We start from the raw sequence: 19604 nt of genomic DNA on the forward strand, positions 1-19604 counted from the left end.
TCCATTATTGATCAGACCTAACATAAAGGGTTTTAAGCAGGTCCTGCGCAGTGAGCTGAAACCCATGCCATCAAAAGCCTGGCAGGGGCCCTGGCTGGTTTGGCTCAATGGATAGAGCGTAGGCCTGCAGACTGAAGGGTCCCAGGTTCGGTTCCGGCCAGGGGCACATGCCCGGGTTGTGGGCTCCATCCCCAGTAGGGGGTGTGCAGGAGTTAGCCCATCGATGTTTCTCTCTCTCCCTCTTCCTTCTTCTCTGAAATTAATAAAGAAATATATTGGCGAGGGTCACCCCATTTACTGGGCGCCTGTGTGCTGGCCGCAAGGGGGCACCCTCCCCCTGCCCGCATCCCCGTCTCAAGCCCGCGGCCCGGCTCCACTCAACCTCCTTCGGAACGAGGGGCTGGCGGCGAGCTCTAGGGTGGAAACCGCGCCGCCTGGGCCCTCCCGCCGAAGAGCTCGCCCGGCCGGCACAGCCATCCTAACTCCCGGCCCCAGCCCGGCCGCCAGCCGCCTAATTCTCCCTCCAGCGGCCGCCCCAGCTCCATTCCGGGGCCCGCGCCGCACGTCCAGTCACGTGAGGGTCCGGTCACGTGAGTCCAGGGCACGTGAGACGGGTCACGTGTGGAGGACGCGGGGCTGGGGGCTCGGCTTCCGGAACCTGCGGGCCTGGGCGGGCGCGGTGTGTGCGGTCGTGGCCCCGGGGCGCACTGCGGGGATGGTGAGGGCGGCGCGGGCCGGGCGGGCGGGTCGGGTCGGTTCGGGCGGTCCAGGCCGCGCCGCCCGAGCTCAGCCTCTGCTTGTCCTTCCGCTGCAGATGAACCCGACGGCGCCCGGACAGGAGCGGGCGCCCGAGCCCGAGCCCGCGCCCGCGTGGCAGCGGCCCTGGTCGGTGGAGGAGATCCGCAGGAGCGGCCAGACCTGGTCGCTGGCGGCCGACGCGGGCGTGAGAAGCGGGCCCCGGGCCGGCCGGGAGGGACCGCAGGGGAGGCGGCCGCCTGGGGGGACGCCCGGCCTGCGAGCGGGAGGGCTGGACCCCGCTTCTCCCTGCACCCAGTCCGTCCCGCTGCCGCCGGTCTTAACCCCATGCCTCCTGCGCTCGGAAACCCACCCGGGCAGGGCCCAGGCGTCAGGAGAGGGCGGGCTTGGTGCTGCCCCTCGGACGTGGCCGGCCCGGCTTCTCCTGCTGAAGGGGCGGATGCCCGCCCTGCCCCGGGGACGGCGGTGGCACCGGTGCGCCGGCTCCTTGCTGGGCCGGACCGGACCGGGGCGCTGGGCAGGCCAGCACCAGGTCATCCTTGAGTGGTTGGTTCTTCAGGCTCAGAACTGACTCCAGAGTCGCAGAGGAAAAAGTAGCGATTGGTTATTTTACCCCTTGTCCGTGATCCCTGTAGAATGACAACCAAAGAGGACTGTAAAATCCCTACGGAACAGAAACAGCGCGTGCCCACTGACCGCTTGCCAGGGGTTTGATGAGCTTTCTAAGTGCTTTTCGATGCCACTTGGCCTTCGAAACAAAACCGGCCTCCCTGTACATGCCAGCGCGCACACAAGGGTGACAGGGAACGGGTTTTTTTGTTTTGAGACAAAAAAGTAGATGCATATCATATTGACACTTCTGTACGTTTATATTTTGAATAGTTACTACAGTTTCTACAGGAATTTTCACAGCAGACTATCTCTAGGACCCATGAAATCAAGAAACAAGTGGATGGACTAATTCGGGAAACTAAAGCCACAGACTGTCGCCTGCATAACGTCTTCAATGACTTCCTTATGCTGTCTAACACCCAGTTCATTGAGAATGTGAGTTGCGTCGCTGCGTCAGACTTGTAAATGCTAATGCTTTCTGGGGTAGCAAGAGGTCTATTATTAGTTTCCTAAATTTTGAGGCAAATGGTGGTTCTTGGTACTTTAAGCTTCTTTCTCTAGGATTAACGTCTCTTAAAAAAATTAATACATCTTTTTAAGCCTTTAAAAAATGTAATTATAAAATTTCCTCATATTGTAGCCTTTTCATCCCTTTTTCGTTTTGAGAGTGGCCCGCAGTTGTGCTGAATTGTGTGGCACTCAAGCCTTGTTTTGGCTTATTCTGTAAAGAGGCCCATGCACCTGGTCTGATTGTCTGGGCCACCAGCATGTGACTATAGTTATAGAATGTTCCATTATGTTTAGCTAAATTATATTAAAGGCGTGCATGTGTCCACTGGAATACTTTCAACTAACATTTTATTAATGATTGCTGAACCTATGACACAGAATCAACCCTAAACAGATTACTGAGCTGTACACCAGGTGTAATTTTATCTGAATATTCATTGAGTTTCTGTTAAGTGCTCCATTTTTGGTTTTGAAGTTTTTTTTTTTTGTGTGTGTAATAGTTCTGCATTACTCTTCACTTCTTGGATTCCCTGTTTCCCATCCATCTGTCCATCGCCCTTAGTTCTTTATGCTCCCGTTTCAGTCTGCAGCCAGAATTTGTCTCTGGATGTTCCCGCTGCCACTGCCAACTTAAACTGCTTCCCAGGCCCCTATAATGTGTGTGATACCTGCTCTTTCCATTCATGGCAGAGCATGATGATGTTGAGAGTACAGCTGAAAGTATCTAGAGCAGGGGTGGGCCAACTTTTTGACTCAAGGGCCACAATGGGTTCTTAAACTGGACCAGAGGGCCAGAACAAAAGCATGGATGGAGTGTTTGTGTGAACTAATATAAATTCAAAGTAAACATCATTACATAAAAGGGTATGGTCTTTTTTTTTTTTTTTTAGTTTTATTCATTTCAAACGGGCCGAATCCAGCCCGTGGGCCGTAGTTTGCCCACGGCTGATCTAGAGGCTGGTAATATATTTGGCAGTGATTTGGCTCTTTATATAGTTTCCTCAAATCCTGACATAACTCTAGTTTGCGTGATGGTGCCATTTGGTTTCATGCTTTATTAGAAAGATATTCAAAGTCAGTTCTGGGTTTTAGTAATTGACCTTTGGCAGGGACAAGGTTGCAAACTGCATTATGAATTAGTGAAACTGAGGAGCATTCAGGCCTTTGTAGGGCAAGAGAAATCAGTACTGCTAGTACAGGCTCCAGGGATGACTCTGAAGGAGGAGAAATGCTAATTAACAGTGCTTCAGTGTTACCAGAAAGGAACACGATTCTTCATTATTAGTTTGTTAATTTGGGAATTTTGTCCTGAAACATTAATTGACCTAGTTAATAACTTCTTTTTTGGGGGGAGGGGGTTAGTTAATGATTTTTTAGTAGCATTTCCCAAGATTATAATTTTACATTTATTTTTATTTTATTTTATTTTATTTTTAAAATTAAATCTTTATTGTTCAGATTATTACATTTGTTCCTCTTTTTACCACCCATTACTCCCCTCCACCCAGTTCCCACCCACCCTCGGCCCTCACTCCCCACCCACTGTCCTCATCCATAGGTGCACGATTTTTGTCCAGTCTCTTCCCACATCCCCCTCACCCCTTTCCCCCCCAAGAATAGTCAGGCCACTCCCTTTCTATGCCCCTGATTCTATTATATTCACCAGTTTATTGTGTTCATCAGATTATTTATTCACTTGATTTTTAGATTCACTTGTTGATAGATATGTACTTGTTCATAATTTTTATCTTTACCTTTTTCTTCTTCCTCTTCTTAAAGAATACCTTTCAGCATTTTATATAATACTGATTTGGTGGTGATGAACTCTAGTTTTTTCTTATCTGTGAAACTATCTGACCTTCAATTCTGAATGATAGCTTTGCTGGGTAAAGTAATCTTGGTTGTAGGTTCTTGGCATTCATCACTTTGAATATTTCTTGCCACTCCCTTCTGGCCTGCACAGTTTCTGTTGAGAAATCAGCTAACAATCTTATGGGTACTCCCTTGTAGGTAACTAACTGTTTTTCTTTTGCTGCTTTTAAGATTCTCTCTGTGTCTTTTGCTCTTGGCATTTTAATTATGATGTGTCTTGGTGTGGTCCTCTTTGGATTCCTTTTGTTTGGGGTTCTCTGTGCTTCCTGGACTTGTAAGTCTTTCTTTCACCAGGTAGGGGAAGTTTTCTGTCATTATTTCTTCAAAGATGTTTTTAATATCTTGCTCTCTCTCTTTTTCTGGCACCCCTATAATTTGGATGTTGGTTCACTTGAAGTTGTCCCAGAGGCTCCTTACACTATCTTCGTATTTTTGGATTCTTTTTGCTTTTTACTTTTCCAGTTGGGTGTTTTTTATTTCTTAGTACTTCAAATCTTTGACCTGATTCTTGCGATTCTCTAGTCTGCTGTTGGATCTCTGTATAATATTCTTTATTTCAGTCAGTGTATATTTAATTTCTAGTTGGTCCTTTTTCATATCCTCGAGGGTCTCACTAGATTTATTGAGGGTCTCACTAAATTTATCGGCTGTTCCTAGAAAATTCTTGAAAAGCCTTATAAGTGTGGTTTTGAACTCTATATCCAGTAGTTTGCTTTCCTCCATTTCTGTCATTTGTGACCTGTTTCTTTGTCTCCGCATTTTGGCTGCTTCCCTGTGTTGATAGGGTAGCTTTCTGTGCTAGGTGTCCTACAGGACCCAGTGGCTCAGCCTCCCTAATTACCTGAGGTGGACACTCTTGGTGCACCCCTTTGTGGGCTGTGTGCACAGTCTTGTTGTAATTAAGCCTTGATTGTAGTTGGTATCACTGAGAGGAATTGACCTCCAGGCCAATTGGCTGTGAGAATCAGCTGTGTCTGTGGTGGGAGAACTTCTGTGCTAGAGACACTCTTATGGGGCAAGACTTGCTTCAGTGGAGCTTTGGTGCTCACTGAGTCTGCCCCCTGAGTGTGTCCCTTATGGATCTGAGGAGTTGTAATCTGGATGGTCCCACTCTGACCAGTGGGTACACTGGCTCTTGGATCTCTAAAGAGGTGCTAATTTAGTCTCTGCCTGAGGCTACCCAGCAGGAGCTATGGAGAGATCTGCAGATTCCTCTTCTTTGTTTGGGATTTGGAGGTGCCCACATGAGGCTCAGCTGTGAAGCAATGCAAGCTGCTGTGGGGCCTTGGGCCTTCTCTTGGAAGTTCTGGGTCTCTCTGACTCAGCTGCAGTTTGTTAGGTAATTTTCAGGTTGCAAAGGTCCAGGCCATTCATATGTAAAAGCCTCTGTGCACAGCTTGGGTGAGGCAGGGTTTCAGGGGATCAACAGGGCGGAGGAAGCAGCTATGGCTGCTCCTCAGCCCTGCCCTAAGGGGCCCCGGGTCTCAGTGTCCCACTAATCGGTAATCGCTGAAGCATCTCTGAGAGAAAGCCACCCTCGAGTTCCGCCCACTGCCAGACAGTCCAGTTTCTCACCATATGAGTCTGGGTCTCCAGAGACTCGCCCTGAATTGGAGTTCAGAGCAGTCGGGAGCTTGTGACTCCCTCCCGATTGAAAAAGACAGCCTCATCCTCAGTTGCCAGCCCTTTCTACGTGCGTCTCTGTACCTCTGCACTTCCTCTGAGTCTCAGTGTGCTTTTCTCTTTCCTTCTAGTTGTAGAATTTCCACTCAGCCAGCCTTCCTGTGGTTCTGGATGATGTCCGTTTTGTCTTTTAGTTGTATTTTTGAAGTGGTTGTGTGAGGCAGCAATTTCACGTGCTTACCTATGCCGCCATCTTGGTTTCTCCAATTTTACATTTATTGATATGCAGTTCCTCTACTGAATCAAGCCCCATATTTTTGCAAAATGTTTTATTCCTTGGGCCTTGCACAGACCTGATATGTAGGGACTCAGTCAATATTTAAGTGAATGAGAGAACACATCATTAAAAGGACTGGCACTGTATATAGCCTGTTCAGAAATCCCCTGTCCCTGGTCCCCTTTTCTCCAGTTCCCCATCTTCACCTTTTACCTTCTCCCCAAATGAGAAAAAGATCCTTTGAGTGGAAATACCCAAGATATTTTAAAATCTGGGCATGACTAACTGATTTGAAAATGATCAAGACACACGTGAACCTGTGAGCTCCACCTGGTAGGATGAAGGAAGGTAGCATTGGTTATCTGATGTGTCTAGTGACCAAAGGTGCACAGTCTTGGTTACTCTAAAATTTCCCATGGGTTTTATGTATTTGCTGGTTGGTTTCTGAGATGTCATGTTTGGCTTTCAGCTGAGGCTGTTGATGTCTTGGGAGGTAGCTTTTAATGACAGGCAAGAAAAAGATAGGATGATGGTGCTGTTCAGACTTCAGCATGAACCTCAACCTTTTAGGGAAAATGTTCTCACGATTTGAATTCTGAAGCTGCCATGTCTTAAAGTCTCAATTTTAAGAATTACTTACTTGCTGGGGCTGGTGTGGCTCAGTTGATTGGAGTGTTGTCCAGTACACCAGAAGGTGGTGGGTTTGATTCTCGGTCAGGACACATACCCAGGTTGTCGAGTACGGGAGGCAACAGATAGATGTTTCTCTCTCTTTCTCTCTCCCTTCCTCTCTAAAAAGTCAGTTTCAAAAATTAATTTTTTGTTTCTATGTGTGAAAATTACTTCCCAATTTTCTTTATAGAACAATTAGAAAAAGGATATGGAAACTGAAGAAGCATCTGCAACTTTGTCAGCTAGAGCAGAGCTGCTCAGCATTTGGTATATATCCCAAATTCATTTCCCATATAGACATTGGGCTTTACGTTTTCTTTTCTTTCTTGTTATAAAAGTAAAGAACACTCATTGTAGAAGAGATTGGCATAAATAAAAAATATTAAAGTGTAAAAAATTAAAAAAAATCAACTATAATTTTGCCACTCCAGTGAACAAACCATGGAACATTTGGCATATTTCTTTCTACTCATTTTCTTTTTAACTCTAACCTTTTCTAGAATACCCTGTTCGTGTGTGTGTGTGTGTTTGTAAACTTCATTTTTCTTAATTTTAATTTATTATAAGCATTTTAACACACCTGTAGGGCTTTTGTGAACTTTATTTTTCTTATTCTAGAACAATAGGTCATAATTTATTTCATAATCCTTCAAAATCAAAATTTTTAGTGAAGTGCTTCATATGCCTAGAAAAGAACAGATAACCACAGATGCTAACTATATGCACCATCCTGCATTAACAGATTTTAATATTTTTCCATATTTGATTCAAAGGCACCAACTTCCCATTTTTTCCCTTAACTTTAAACATTTTAGGTGAGGGCTTTTGTATCTCTGCCTTTCATTCTTACGTGGAAAATACATATGTGTGAATGTGTATGAATGCATACGTGTAGTATGAGGTAGGGATCTCATCTTGTTTTTTTTCTATGTGGTTGACCTCACTGATTTATGTCTATTAATGCATGTGTGTGCATATGTGTTTATGTGAAAATAAAATCAGGCTTACATGTAATTCTGGCCTCTGTCTTTTATTATGTTTATCTGCTATATGCCAGTATCACAATCTGAAATACTATAGATTTCTAATGTCTTAATAGGGCAAGTCCCCAGGACTTCTTTTTCTTTTTTTTTATCCTCACCCGAGGATATTTTTCCATTGATTTTTAGAGCGAGTGGAAGAGAGAGGGAAAGACCGAGAGAAATAGCGATGTGAGAGAAACACATCGATTGGTTTCCTTCTGCATGTGCCCTGACCAGGGCCTGGGTCAGGGAGGAGCCTGCAACCAAGGTACGTGCCCTTGACCAGAATTGAACCCAGGACCCTTTGGTCCACAGGCTGATGCTCTATCCACTGAGCCAGACTGGCTAGGGCCCGATGGCTTTTTTTGATTCAGAATTTTCATGGTTATCCTTGGCTTTTTACTCTCCTGTGTGAACTTGAGAATTACCTTGCTAAGTTCCACAGAAAATCCTATTAGTATTTTGATTGGAGTTGCTTAGAATTACAAATTTGATGTTTGAGAATTGATCTGGACATTTAAAAACAACGTCTTATCAGATTGGCAGATATCTTTTTTCTTTTAAAATCTTCTTACTGATTTTAGAGAGAGGAAGGGAGAGGGATAGAGAGATAGAAACATCATCAGTTGGCTGCCTTCTGTAGGCCTGCTACTTAGGATCAAACCCTGGGAATGGAACCGTGACCTCTTGGTTCCTAGGTGGACACTCATCCACTAAGCCACACCGGCCAGGCTTGGCAGATATCTTAAAAAGACAGATAACATCTGCTGGAAAAGGGTTGGGAAATGAGCACTTGAATATATTATTGGTGATAGTGTGGAGTTATCACAGATTTGTGGATAGTACTTTGGAAGGAGCTGCTAAGATTAAAAAACAGTTTTGTACTTGGACTTGGCAAACCTATTTTGGAAAACCTATAGAAACAAAAGGGCCAGGAACTAAAAATATATGTGTGCATATGTTTACAGCAGTTTGTTTACAAGGCCAAAAACTGGAAATCTCCTTAATGTTCACCTATAGGGAGCTGTCGAATTGTGGTTGAGTTCATACCATAGAATATTATGCAGATATTATGAAGATTGAGTCAAATCTATGTGCATTGACCCAGAAAGTGGCTTATGGGAACATTAAGTGAAAAAGTGGGGCAGAGAACTAAGTATAGTACGAGTGGATGCTTATTTAAAACAAGGAAGGATGGGAGGACTCTGAATATGTTTGAATGTCTGTCTGCATTTGTGTAGGAGCCACAGGAAACAGGAGAGCACACACCACATTTAAACTGGTTATTCCAAGGGGTAGGTTGGAGGTAGAGGAGAAAATATTTTTAAATATCTCTCTTTTCCATATTTATTTATTTATATAATTTTATTAATTTCAGAGAGGAAGAGAAACATCAATGATCAAAGAGAACCATTGATTGGCTGCCTCTTACAACCCCCCTACTGAGGATTGAGCCCACAACCTGGCATGTCCCCTGACTGCGAATTGAACCGTGACCTCCTGGTTCATAGGTTAATGCTCAACCATTGAGCCACACCAGCCGGGCTCCATGTATCTGTATATTGGTTTTAATTTTAATTGAGATACAATTCACATTCCATAAAATTCACTTTTTTAATAAGTGCAAGTCAGTAGGTTTTGGTACATTCACAAAGTTTTGTAACTATTACCAGTATCTAATTCTAGAACATTTTCATCACCCCACTGCTTGTAACAGCTTGTTTTACTTTGGGAGTTTATAAGACAACTAGAGGCTTGGTGCATGAAATTAATGCACTGGGGAGGGGAGGGAGGGATCCTTCAGCCTGGCCTGCGCCCTCTCGAAGGCCCTGGGGATCAGGCCTAAGCCAGCAGTCAGACATTCCTCTTGCAGTCCAGGGCTCGCGCAGTCCGGGACCCCTTGCTCCTTACCGCCCGCCTGCAGTGGAGACAGGAGAGGCTCCCGCCACCGCCGCTGTGCTCACCAGCCATGAGTCTGGCTTCTGGCTGAGCAGCTCTACCCCTGTGGGAGCATACTGACCACCAGACGGCAGCTCCTGTGTTGAGTGTCTGCCCCCTGGTGGTCTGTGCACGTCATAGTGACAGGTTGTTCCGCTGTTAGGGTCAATTTGCATATTATCCTTTTATTATATAGGATAAATACTGTAAAAATAACAGAGGAAATCACAGTGAGTTGCTGGAGTGATGGCTCTGTTTTGGGGAAGAGGCCTTTGTGTCCATGCCCATGGGCTAGTCAAATGCCTAGCCTGCAGGTAAATAATTTGTGGGTGGCATGGCTTGTCTGTTTTCATATAAATAGGACAATAAAATTGACCAGCTATTTGAAGCAACAGAATGATGATAACTTTTACCTTTGCCATTTCTATTGCTCAAAATGTTAAAGCTCATGTTACCTATTAGATATGTCTGCCAGTTGACATTCTCAATAGCCTCACATTTGAGTTACCTGTATCATGGCCTCGTCAACACTAAGTGTTAGGTTAAGCAAAAAGGTGTGAAAACTGGCATCTTACGGTTTTTGTGACTCTGGTCAACAATGACATTGAACTTGGTTTCAGTCGGCTAATCAATTTTATCTTTTTTTTTTAAAGTTTAGTTTTGGTGAATTGATCTTTGCTTTTTTGTCCTTGACTAGTAGCTTCAGCCATTTAATGATAATTTTTTCCTTGTGTTTATTGTATATTGAATTAATCCTTTTTATTGTATATTGAGTTCTTTCATTGTGATTTATTCCAAATGATGTTTTAACCATTTAAAAATGAACTTGCTTCCATGTTTAGCGTGTATACGATGAAGAAGTGGAGGAGCCGGTTCTCAAGGCTGAGGCAGAAAAAGCAGAACAGGTACTGGCATGACTCGCCCTTCCATGGAGTTGCTGGCTTAGAGTTGAAAGTAGTGGAGACTTGTAAGCTGGCCGGTCGGGGGTGGATATTGGGGAAATGGGGAAGGCTGCTCCTGTCAGGCCAACAGTTGAAGTCTTTTATTTCAGAAATGTAGTATGTTAAAAAATACATAGTAAAGTTGCAGCATTCCAGCTTAAAATGGAGCCCAGTTCAGCAGAGATTTTCTGTAAAGAGCCAGTTAGTAAATATTTTAGGTTTTGCTGGCCTCATTGGTCTGTGCCTCTTTTTTTTTTTGTCTCTTTTATTTCATCCTTCTATTCCCTTTCTCTCCTCCCCTTAAAAAATATAAAAACCATTTTACATTGAGGGCTACCCAGGAACAGGCCAGAAGCTGGGCTGTAGATTATAAGTTCTTTGAAGACTGTTTACCTGTCCTGTCAAGATGACTCCTTTGATTCTTACTCCTGCCAGTGAAAAACAACGGGAAGGTGATGCGGGATTAGTCCACACGGGCGCCTCCTAAGTGCTGCAGCATGTGGGTGAACGCGCATTAACTAGGGGAGATTTGCAGGGAGCTCGTGACTAGGAGAAAGGCTCTGCCTTTAGGAGGTTACAGTCTTCGCTGGGGTGACAGGAGGTAGCCTGTCAGAGCTGCGTGACTGCTGCTTCAGAAGTCCAGATGCAAAAGAGCTCACCAAGGATGAGATGTTAGCTGGCTGAGAAAAGAAAAGCCAGGTTTTAGGACCATTTCAGCCAGAAAGAATGCCACAAGCTAAGGTTCTAAGTTATGGAGTGTAGCTGTATTTTGTGGACTCTTAGTGGAAAATACTGGAGGTCAGAAAGGAGGAAGGAAAGGTGGGGGCAGGTGGATGCTGGAGGGCTTCCTAAGCCCCCTGGCTTCCTGTGTTCTTCCCGGGTCCTCACGTCATTGCCAAAGCCTAGACGCTGGCGCTCTGAGAGAAGTTGTACCCTTCTGCTCCCACTCAGGAAAGCACAGTGCAGTGTGACCAAGTTTATTATGGGAGGCGTTTTGAATCAGCTCTAACATATTTAGAAAATATAGATCATTTTCTGCTTTATCAGTAACTGTGACTTGTAGCATATGAAACTGTTGGACGGGGAAAGGATATTAGAAACCAGCTACAGTTCTCAGCCTTGTTTTAAATAAACAAGCCTTTACTAGTACTACTTTTAATAGAACTGTTTTAATAGTACTCAAGGATTTGCTAACTCTTTAAGTGCAATAGTATCCAGTTCCACCAAGACAGGGCTCAGTTTTAAAGTGAAGGTATTCAGTGAACTATTTTTAATTTTATTTTTTTGTTAAGCGTCACCTGAGGATACTTTTTCCCATTGATTTTTTTTAGAGAGAGTGGTGGCGGGGGATGGCGGGGAGGAGAGGGAGAGAAACATTGAAGTAAGAGAGACACATTGATTGGTTGCCTCCTGACTGGGCTAGGGATCGAACCTGCAAGCCAGGTATGTGTCCTTGACTGGGAATCAAACCCGAGATCCTTTGGTGCATGGGCCTGTGCTCTAACCGCTTAGAACACTGGCCAGCGACACTATATTTATGTCACAAACATATGTTCACACCCTTAGTACAGAGTCAACCATTTACCAGCACCAAGCATACCAGAGTGGAAGAAAGGTGCAGCCAGAACAAAAAGCTAAATCAGAAACACTTCCATATTTAGATCAAAATGTCAGTTCTCGTAGGGTTTTCCCTTTGGCCCTCAAAACAATGCTATATGTTTTGGTTCTTTCTATAATTATGTATCATCTTCTAGAATATTTGTGAAGAGGGGAAATGACACTGCATTTTCCCCCCCAATATTTCTCAAAATTGGTGACATAGTTGAGTGTATGAGGGAATGGTCATTGGGAGCGGCTACTGTGGGAAATGGAGACTGAACTGTTTTCTGCAGGTTGGTGCTTTACACAGACTTCAGGGCGGTGGGGGAGCTGGTTCTAGGATGCGAAACAGGGTAGACGAGAGACGAAACTGACCCTCTCGGGGTTTGAAACAAATTTGTTAAAGGAACTGCATTTGTCCAATTATTATTATTGTTATTTTTAAATATATTTTTATTGATTTCAGAGAAAGGGAGAGGAGAGATAGCAACATCAATGATGAGAGAGAATCATTTATCGGCTGCCTCCTCACGCCCCTTACTGTGGATGGAGCCCACAACTCAGGCATGTGCCCTGACCAGGAGTCCAACCTCTACCTCCTGTTTCATACCTTAACGCTCAACCACTGAGCCACCCTGGCTGGGCATTGTTATTATTTTTAATTGTCATTGAAAAATGACACCTCTGGGTGGAGTATTTTCTTTCAGATCTTTACTCCTAAATTGTCCAAAGGACCATTGACCAAGGTTAGTAGGATGCAGTTACGGTGAAGCTAAGTCTAGGCCCTTCACACCAGGGAAGCGAAGTGCCATTTGAGGGCTTGTGGTGTGCCATTAACTGTTAGTGTGCTTTCACCTAACTTGTCTTGCTGAACCATCACACAGTAGGGCTTTTGTTTTCATAGATGATGAATCTGGAGCCCTGAGGCCTTAGGTACTTTGATCCCTGTCCTAAAAGTGACAAACTTGAGATTTAAAACTTACTCTGAAGTCAGTGTCAAGGCATTCCTCAGAATCCGCCTTTTGGTAGCATAACATCAGCCTTTCGAATGAAGATTTTTTTTGGAGCATGAGTCTAGGCTTTAGAGAACATTCATAGTGTTTTATTACGATGGAATCAATATATTGAAGATCCATGCTGAATGGTATTTTTTTGTAGGAGAAGACCCGGGAACAGAAAGAAATAGATCTGATTCCTAAAGTTCGGGAGGCTGTGAACTACGGTTTACAAGTATTGGACAGTGCATTTGAGCAACTAGATATTAAAGCAGGAAACTCAGACTCTGAAGAAGATGATGCTAATGACCGGGTGGAACTGATCCTCGAACCAAAGGTAAAGACATGCAGTTCAAATACTTATTGTTGCACCTGTTGTGTTTTGGATACTTGAGCAAGTGACCATGTGACTCAGCGTTCTTGTATCGACTCCATCAGGAAAACTTGCTTTACAAGAGCATTGATTGAGCACTTACCTGCGTACAAGGCAGCATGCCATGTTAGGGGATACGAAGTTTCAGGGGATGGTTTCTCCTCGCAGGATCCTTATTACGGCATTACCAGACTAGAGGAGACATTAATGAGAGTCACCATCATAAGTGCCGTGAGAGAGAACTGATTTCTATGCTGGGAAAGTTAGGGTAAAGAAGAGACTTGAATTGTGTTTTGAAGAATGAGAATAAGGATCATGAAAGGTAGAGAGTCTTGCGATCCTGAATTCTGTAGCTTGTGCTAAGGGAGACTGCAGAAGTGTTGAAAGGCATTTGGGTTGTTTTCAGATTCTGGCCATTATGAATAAAACTGCACGCCCATGAGCAGACTGTTAGCCCAATAGGTGTTTCGTGCTTTGCCATTACTTTCTCTGAGTTTGTCAAAGGAGACAACTGGGTAATATCAGAAGGCTCAAGTAAACACAAAAAGTTGCTATATTGCTTTTGAGAGTCTTTGTGACATGCAAGTGTCTTACGAATTGAAATGCTGCAAAACGAAACTCTTCTCTTGTCATTCATTTAGCTGCACTTTTCTCTTTCAGTTTGAGCTTAGTGTCATACCAAGTCAGGGCTGATTCTTGCTTTCTTACTGTCGGGATTTAGAAGTTAGCAATGGACCCTGGGAAATGTATTCCCTAACCACACTATTAGTTCAAAGTCCCACACAGGAGGACTTGGGAAGGCCTCCTAAGTCAGCGAACAGTTTCCCCAATTATCACTTTCTTTTTTTAAAATTTTATTTTAATTTCAGAGAGGAAGGGAAAGGGGGAGAGAGAGAAAAAAACATCAGTGATGAGAGAGAATCATTGATTGGCTGCCTCCTGAATGCTCCCTACTAGGGATTAAACCCGCAACCCGTGCATATGCCCTTGACCAGAATTGAACCTGGGACCTTTCAGTTCACAGGCCGACACACTCTCCACTGAGCCAAACTGCCTAGGGCCCAATTATCACTTTCTTTTCTTTTCACTGAATTGATTGCTGTTGTATCTTTACCCTTTACGTTAATCTTCCTAAACTTTTTGTGTGTGGAGCATCAGAACTATTCTTTCTCCCTCATCCCTGGGTCTTCTCATAGGGAAGAGATATCATGGCCAACAGCCATACCTCTCAGAGGACAAGTCAGCTTTTCCTCCTGCAGTGGAGATGTGAGGTTGTCCTAGGGGTGGAGTGCCTTCTTGTCCTTAAATTGTTAATGTGTGTGATGGGTGGGTCTCCAGTATATATTATTATGTACACTGACTCCATTTCATTCTGACGTTTTATCATCTGGTCTTATTTTACCAGCTTCACTTTTCTGAGTTATACAGAGTGTATAATATCTGGGGGATATTATTATTCTCTTCTAAGTTTTTTTTTTCTCCCAGATAGGTCACATCCATATTAGACATATGTTCATTATGTTGACTATAGATATTTGCATATTTGTTGTTCTTTTTTTCCCTCTAGCCATGCTTCATGTGCTCTCCCCCAGCCTTTTCCTTGGCTCTTTGATGAAGTGTGAAGGAGGCCTTGAGTCCCTTTGTGCCTTGTTTGTGACCTGTTTGTCCATACTTCCTCCCTAAAACTGGGACATACCTACCTACCTTCTCATCCTATCTAATAATAGGCAAACATGGTAATTAACCATACCTCCGCTATGCTTCTCATTGGCTAATCAGGGCTATATGCAAATTAACTGCCAACAAAGATGGCGGCCGGCAGCCAGGCAGCTGAAGCGAGCAGGAGGTTTGCTTGCTCCAGTGATGGAGGAAGCCAAGGTTCCCCAACTGCCGCAGCCCAGCTCTGAGCTCCAGTCTAAGCAACAATTTTGCAATTATAGAAGCTAAATAAACCCCAGATACCTGCTTTCAGCCAGCCGGCCTCGGAGCTGGAGCCGCAACAAAGTTTCAATTACAGAAGGTAAATAAATCCCAGAATAAAAAAAAAAGAAAAAAAGAGACTGGGAGCTTCAGTTGCAGGCTTGGCCCGCCTGAAAACAGCCCTCAGCCCCTCATCCAAGCTGGCCAGGCACCCCAGTGGGGACCCCCACCCTGAAGGGGGTGCGGGCAGCCTGAAAACAGCCATCAGCCCCTCATCCAGGCTGGCCAGGCACCCCAGTGGGGACCCTCACCCTAAAGGGGGTGCAAGCAGCCTGAAAACAGCCATCAGCCCCTCACCCAGGCTGGCCAGGCACCCCAGTGGGACCCCCACCCTGATCCGGGACACCATTCAGGGCAAACCAGCCAGCCCCCATCTGTGCACCAGGCCTCTATCCTATATAGTAAAAGGGTAATATGCAAACTGACCCTAACAGCAGAAAGACTGGGAATGACTGGTCACTGTGACACACACTGACCACCAGGAGGCAGACGCTCAATGCAGGAGCTGCCCTCTGGTGGTCAGTGTGCTCCCACATGTGGGAGCTCTGCTCAGCCACAAGCCAGGCTGATGGCTGCCAGTACAGCGGTGGTGGTGGGAGCCTCTCCTGCCTTCTCAGCAGCGCTAAGGATGTCTGACTGCAGCTTAGGTCTGCTCCCCGCTGGCAAGTGGACATCCCCCGAGGGCTGCCAGGCTGCCAGAGGGATGTCTGATTGCCATCTTAGGCCCAGTCCCCCGGGGAGCAGGCCTCAGCCAGCAGGTGGTCATCCCCCGAGGGGTCCAAGACTGAGAGAGGGCACAGGCCGGGCTGAGGGACCCCACCCCCCCAGTGCACAAATTTTTGTGCACCGGGCCTCTAGTCCTATATAATAAAAGCCCAATATGCTAAATGTCCAGTCAATCATTCAACCAGTCAAAGCATAATATGCTAATGATATGCTAAGGCCGCTCAGCTGCTCGCAATGATGTGCACTGACCATGAGGGGTGCTGCCGGGAGCCGGTCCATCCTTGCTGTTTCAAGGGACCTGGCATATATGGCATACTGTTCTTAATATGTTTGCTCACCTTCTTGGCACTATATGTTTTAACCAAGGTCTCTGAGAAAGGTTGTTTTCCCCAGGTAGGGATTTTCCCCTGAAGTTAGGGAGGGAATAAAACCCCTCAACTAAGTGCCAGGCGGGTAATTAATCCCTTTAACTACGAACAATCATGCTTAAACTACATAATCTTTTCTCCCTGGAATGGAGATAAGAAACGCCCTAACCTTTGTAATAGAGATTGATAGGATTGAATCAACTGGTATAAATACAGTTGTAACAAGACAGAAAGACTCAGAACTCAGAACACAGAACTAAGGACACAGGGCTTGGAAGACAGGATCAAGAGAGACAGAGCCTAGGCACAGAACCTACACAGAACGTTCTCTAGGGACAGAAGAACTTCGCTGGCGAGAGCATGCCGGAGGATCCTGGACAGGGACTGGCCTCGGAGCCTGGAGGCGGAGCCTGGCGAGAGAGCATGGCAGGGGATCCTGGACTGAACCTGACTGTGGAGATTGGCAGGAGAGCCTGACTAGAACCTGGTGACTGGACCTGCCTGGAGAACCTGGACAGAACCTGGCTGGATATCCTAAGCAGAACCTCTCTGGAGATCAAGACCAGAACTTGGCTGGAGATCCTGGCTAGGCTGCTGATCAACTGAACGCTGTCTCCATGTCATTCCTTCTTCGCCGACTCCGTCTACGCCTTTGGGAACCCCTGGACCCGCTGGGGTTGGACCCTGGCAGGGTGCAGATAGTAGACCAGTAGGTTAGCTTGCTGCTGGGGTCTGGCCTATTGGGACTGAGCAAGATGGGCCGAACATGCCCTGGATCCCTCCCATGGTCTCTCCCTGGCTGGCCAACCTCCCATGTCCCTCCCCGGCCCCAATAGTGCACTGGTGGGATCCCTTGGCCTGGCCTGCGCCCTTTCGCAATCCAAGACCCCTCGGGGGATGTCGGAGAGTTAGTTTCGGCCTGATCCCGCAGGTTAGGTTGAGGGACCCCACTGGTGCATGAATTTGTGCATCGGGCCTCTAGTAGTCATTGAAAACCATTTGGGTGATTTCCTCAGTGTGCTTCTCTCCAGATGTACGGCTCTTATTGAGGATTCTCAAGATCGATTCATTCCTAGTCATTCCTAGTTGGTTTGGCTCAGTGGATAGACCGTTGGCCTGCAGACTGGAGGGTCCCAGGTTTGATTCTGGTTGAGGGCACATGCCTGGGTTGCAGGCTTGATCCCCAGTAGGGGAGCAGCTGATCAAGGATTCTCTCTCATCATTGATGTTTCTATCTATCTTCCTCTCCCTTCCTCTCTGAAATTAATAAAAATATAAAAGGTTGATTTTTTGCTTACCAATGCTGCTTTTTTTGTTGCTGCTTTTAATCTTCACCCAAGGATATTTTTTCATTGATTTTTTTTAGAGCAGCAGTTCTCAACCTGTGGGTCGCAACCCTTTGGGGGTCGAAGGACCCTTTCACACAGGTCGCCTAAGACCATTGGAAAACACATATATAATTACATATTGTTTTTGTGATTAATCACTATGCTTTAATTATGTTCAATTTGTAATCATGAAAATACATCCTGCATATCAGATATTTACATTACGATTCATAACAGTAGTAAAATTACAGTTATGAAGTTGCAACGAAAATAATTTTGTGGTTGGGGTCACCACAACATGAGGAACTGTATTAAAGGGTCGCAGCATTAGGAAGGTTGAGAACCACTAGTTTAGAGAAAGAGTGGAAAGGAGAGAGAGAAACATTAATGTGAGAGAGGCACATCGATTGCTTGCCTCCCGCACACACCCAACCAGGGTTGGGGATCGAACCTGCAACCCAGGTACATACCTTTGACCAGGCATCAAACTTGTGACCCTTCAGTGCGCAGAATGGCACTCTAACCACTGAGCAACTGGTCAGGGCTTTAATGGCTTATTTTCTATTATTATTCACAGGATCTGTACATTGATCGTCCTTTACCTTATTTAATTGGGTCAAAGCTGTTCATGGAGCAAGAAGACGTAGGTCTTGGAGAACTATCCAGTGAAGGTATTCTCTGCACCAAATACTTTAGTTACTTTTAACATTTCTATCATTTTATTTTAAATAATTTCAAACTTTACGTTAATGTTGTAAGAATAGTACCAGAACTCTCACATATCACACAGCTTTACCAGTTGTTAACATTTTGCCACATTTGTTTTGTCTTTATGCATATACATACTGTTTTTTTCTGAACCTGTTTGAGAGACAGCAAGCAGACATTATCGCTATCACTTCTGATAATTCTGTGTATATTTTCTAAGAACAGGACATTCTCTTATACAGCCACACTATCAGGAGCAAAGTCAGGACATTTCAGTGGACATAATACTATTAGCTAATCCTTGGTCACGTGCATGTTTTGCTAGTTGTCCCCATGATGTCCTCTATGTCACTTCTTTCCTCTGATTTGGATCCAGGGTTGCTTGCTGCATTTAGTTGTAAAAAACAAAAACAAAAAAACCAAAAAAAACCACTTTGCTTTGCTTTTTATAACCATGACATCTTTGAAGAGTACAGGCTAGTTTTTTTCTTTATTTTCATAATTTTTTGTAATTAATAAGTATCTTGTGGGGAGATACTTTGAGGCTATATAAATATTTCATTCCTCACTATAAGATACTTTTAATTCCAGTTAATGGTATAGCTAGTTTTTTGTTTTTGTTTTTGTTTTTTTTTAAATATATTTTATTGATTTTTTACAGAGAGGAAGGGAGAGGGATAGAAAGTTAGAAACATCGATCAGCTGCCTCCTGCACACCTCCTACTGGGGATGTGCCCACAACCAAGGTACATGCCTGCCTTAACCGGAATCGAACCTGGGACCTTTCAGTCCGCAGGCTGACGCTCTATCCACTGAGCCAAACCAGTTAGGGCAATATAGCTAGTTTTATAAGCATTTCTGTGATGCTGCTATATGGTGGTTTGTGATTTTGAAAAGAAACTAAGCACATTTTCTAACGAATATTTGTGATAACCTTATCTTTCTTTTAAACAGAAGGTTCAGTAGGCAGCAATCGTGGCAGCATTGTGGACAGCGAAGAAGAGAATGAAGAAGAGGTAAGGACTGTTCAGTGTGTCCAGGTCATGATTGGCAGGAGACTTAGGGTGTGTTTAGCAGGCTAAGTAAATAACATGTTTGTGAATTAGCAGTATGTCTTCATAAACCTTTCAACGGTGAGAAAAGCCATATTGTGAAGTTTTTTCCTTGGGATTGGATTTCATTTTTGTCTTGTGAACAAAAACAAGGAAAACTGCTTTAATCCCTTTTACCATTTCTCTCCCTTCACCTCCCCACCAGATCCTCTTTATACTAATACTAGAGGCCCAGTGCACGAAATTCGTGCA

General features: G+C 44.8%; 1 protein-coding gene across 2 annotated transcripts in view; it reads left to right on the top strand.

The window, feature by feature from the left end:
- The first annotated feature begins 561 nt into the window (after window positions 1–561).
- The window catches only part of LOC132214735 (WASH complex subunit 2A-like), a 76404-nt gene continuing 57361 nt past the window's right edge, over window positions 562–19604 (top strand). For both annotated transcript variants that reach the window (XM_059662117.1, XM_059662118.1), the window contains exons 1-7: window positions 562–718; window positions 815–943; window positions 1639–1803; window positions 10125–10187; window positions 12981–13154; window positions 18170–18263; window positions 19255–19316. In XM_059662117.1, coding sequence (XP_059518100.1) covers window positions 716–718; window positions 815–943; window positions 1639–1803; window positions 10125–10187; window positions 12981–13154; window positions 18170–18263; window positions 19255–19316 — 690 coding nt within the window. In that variant the 5' untranslated portion in view covers window positions 562–715. The remainder of the gene's footprint in view (window positions 719–814; window positions 944–1638; window positions 1804–10124; window positions 10188–12980; window positions 13155–18169; window positions 18264–19254; window positions 19317–19604) is intronic.

This window comes from Myotis daubentonii, chromosome 13 (genome assembly GCF_963259705.1).
Source record: "Myotis daubentonii chromosome 13, mMyoDau2.1, whole genome shotgun sequence".
NCBI classification, from domain to species: Eukaryota; Metazoa; Chordata; class Mammalia; order Chiroptera; family Vespertilionidae; genus Myotis; species Myotis daubentonii.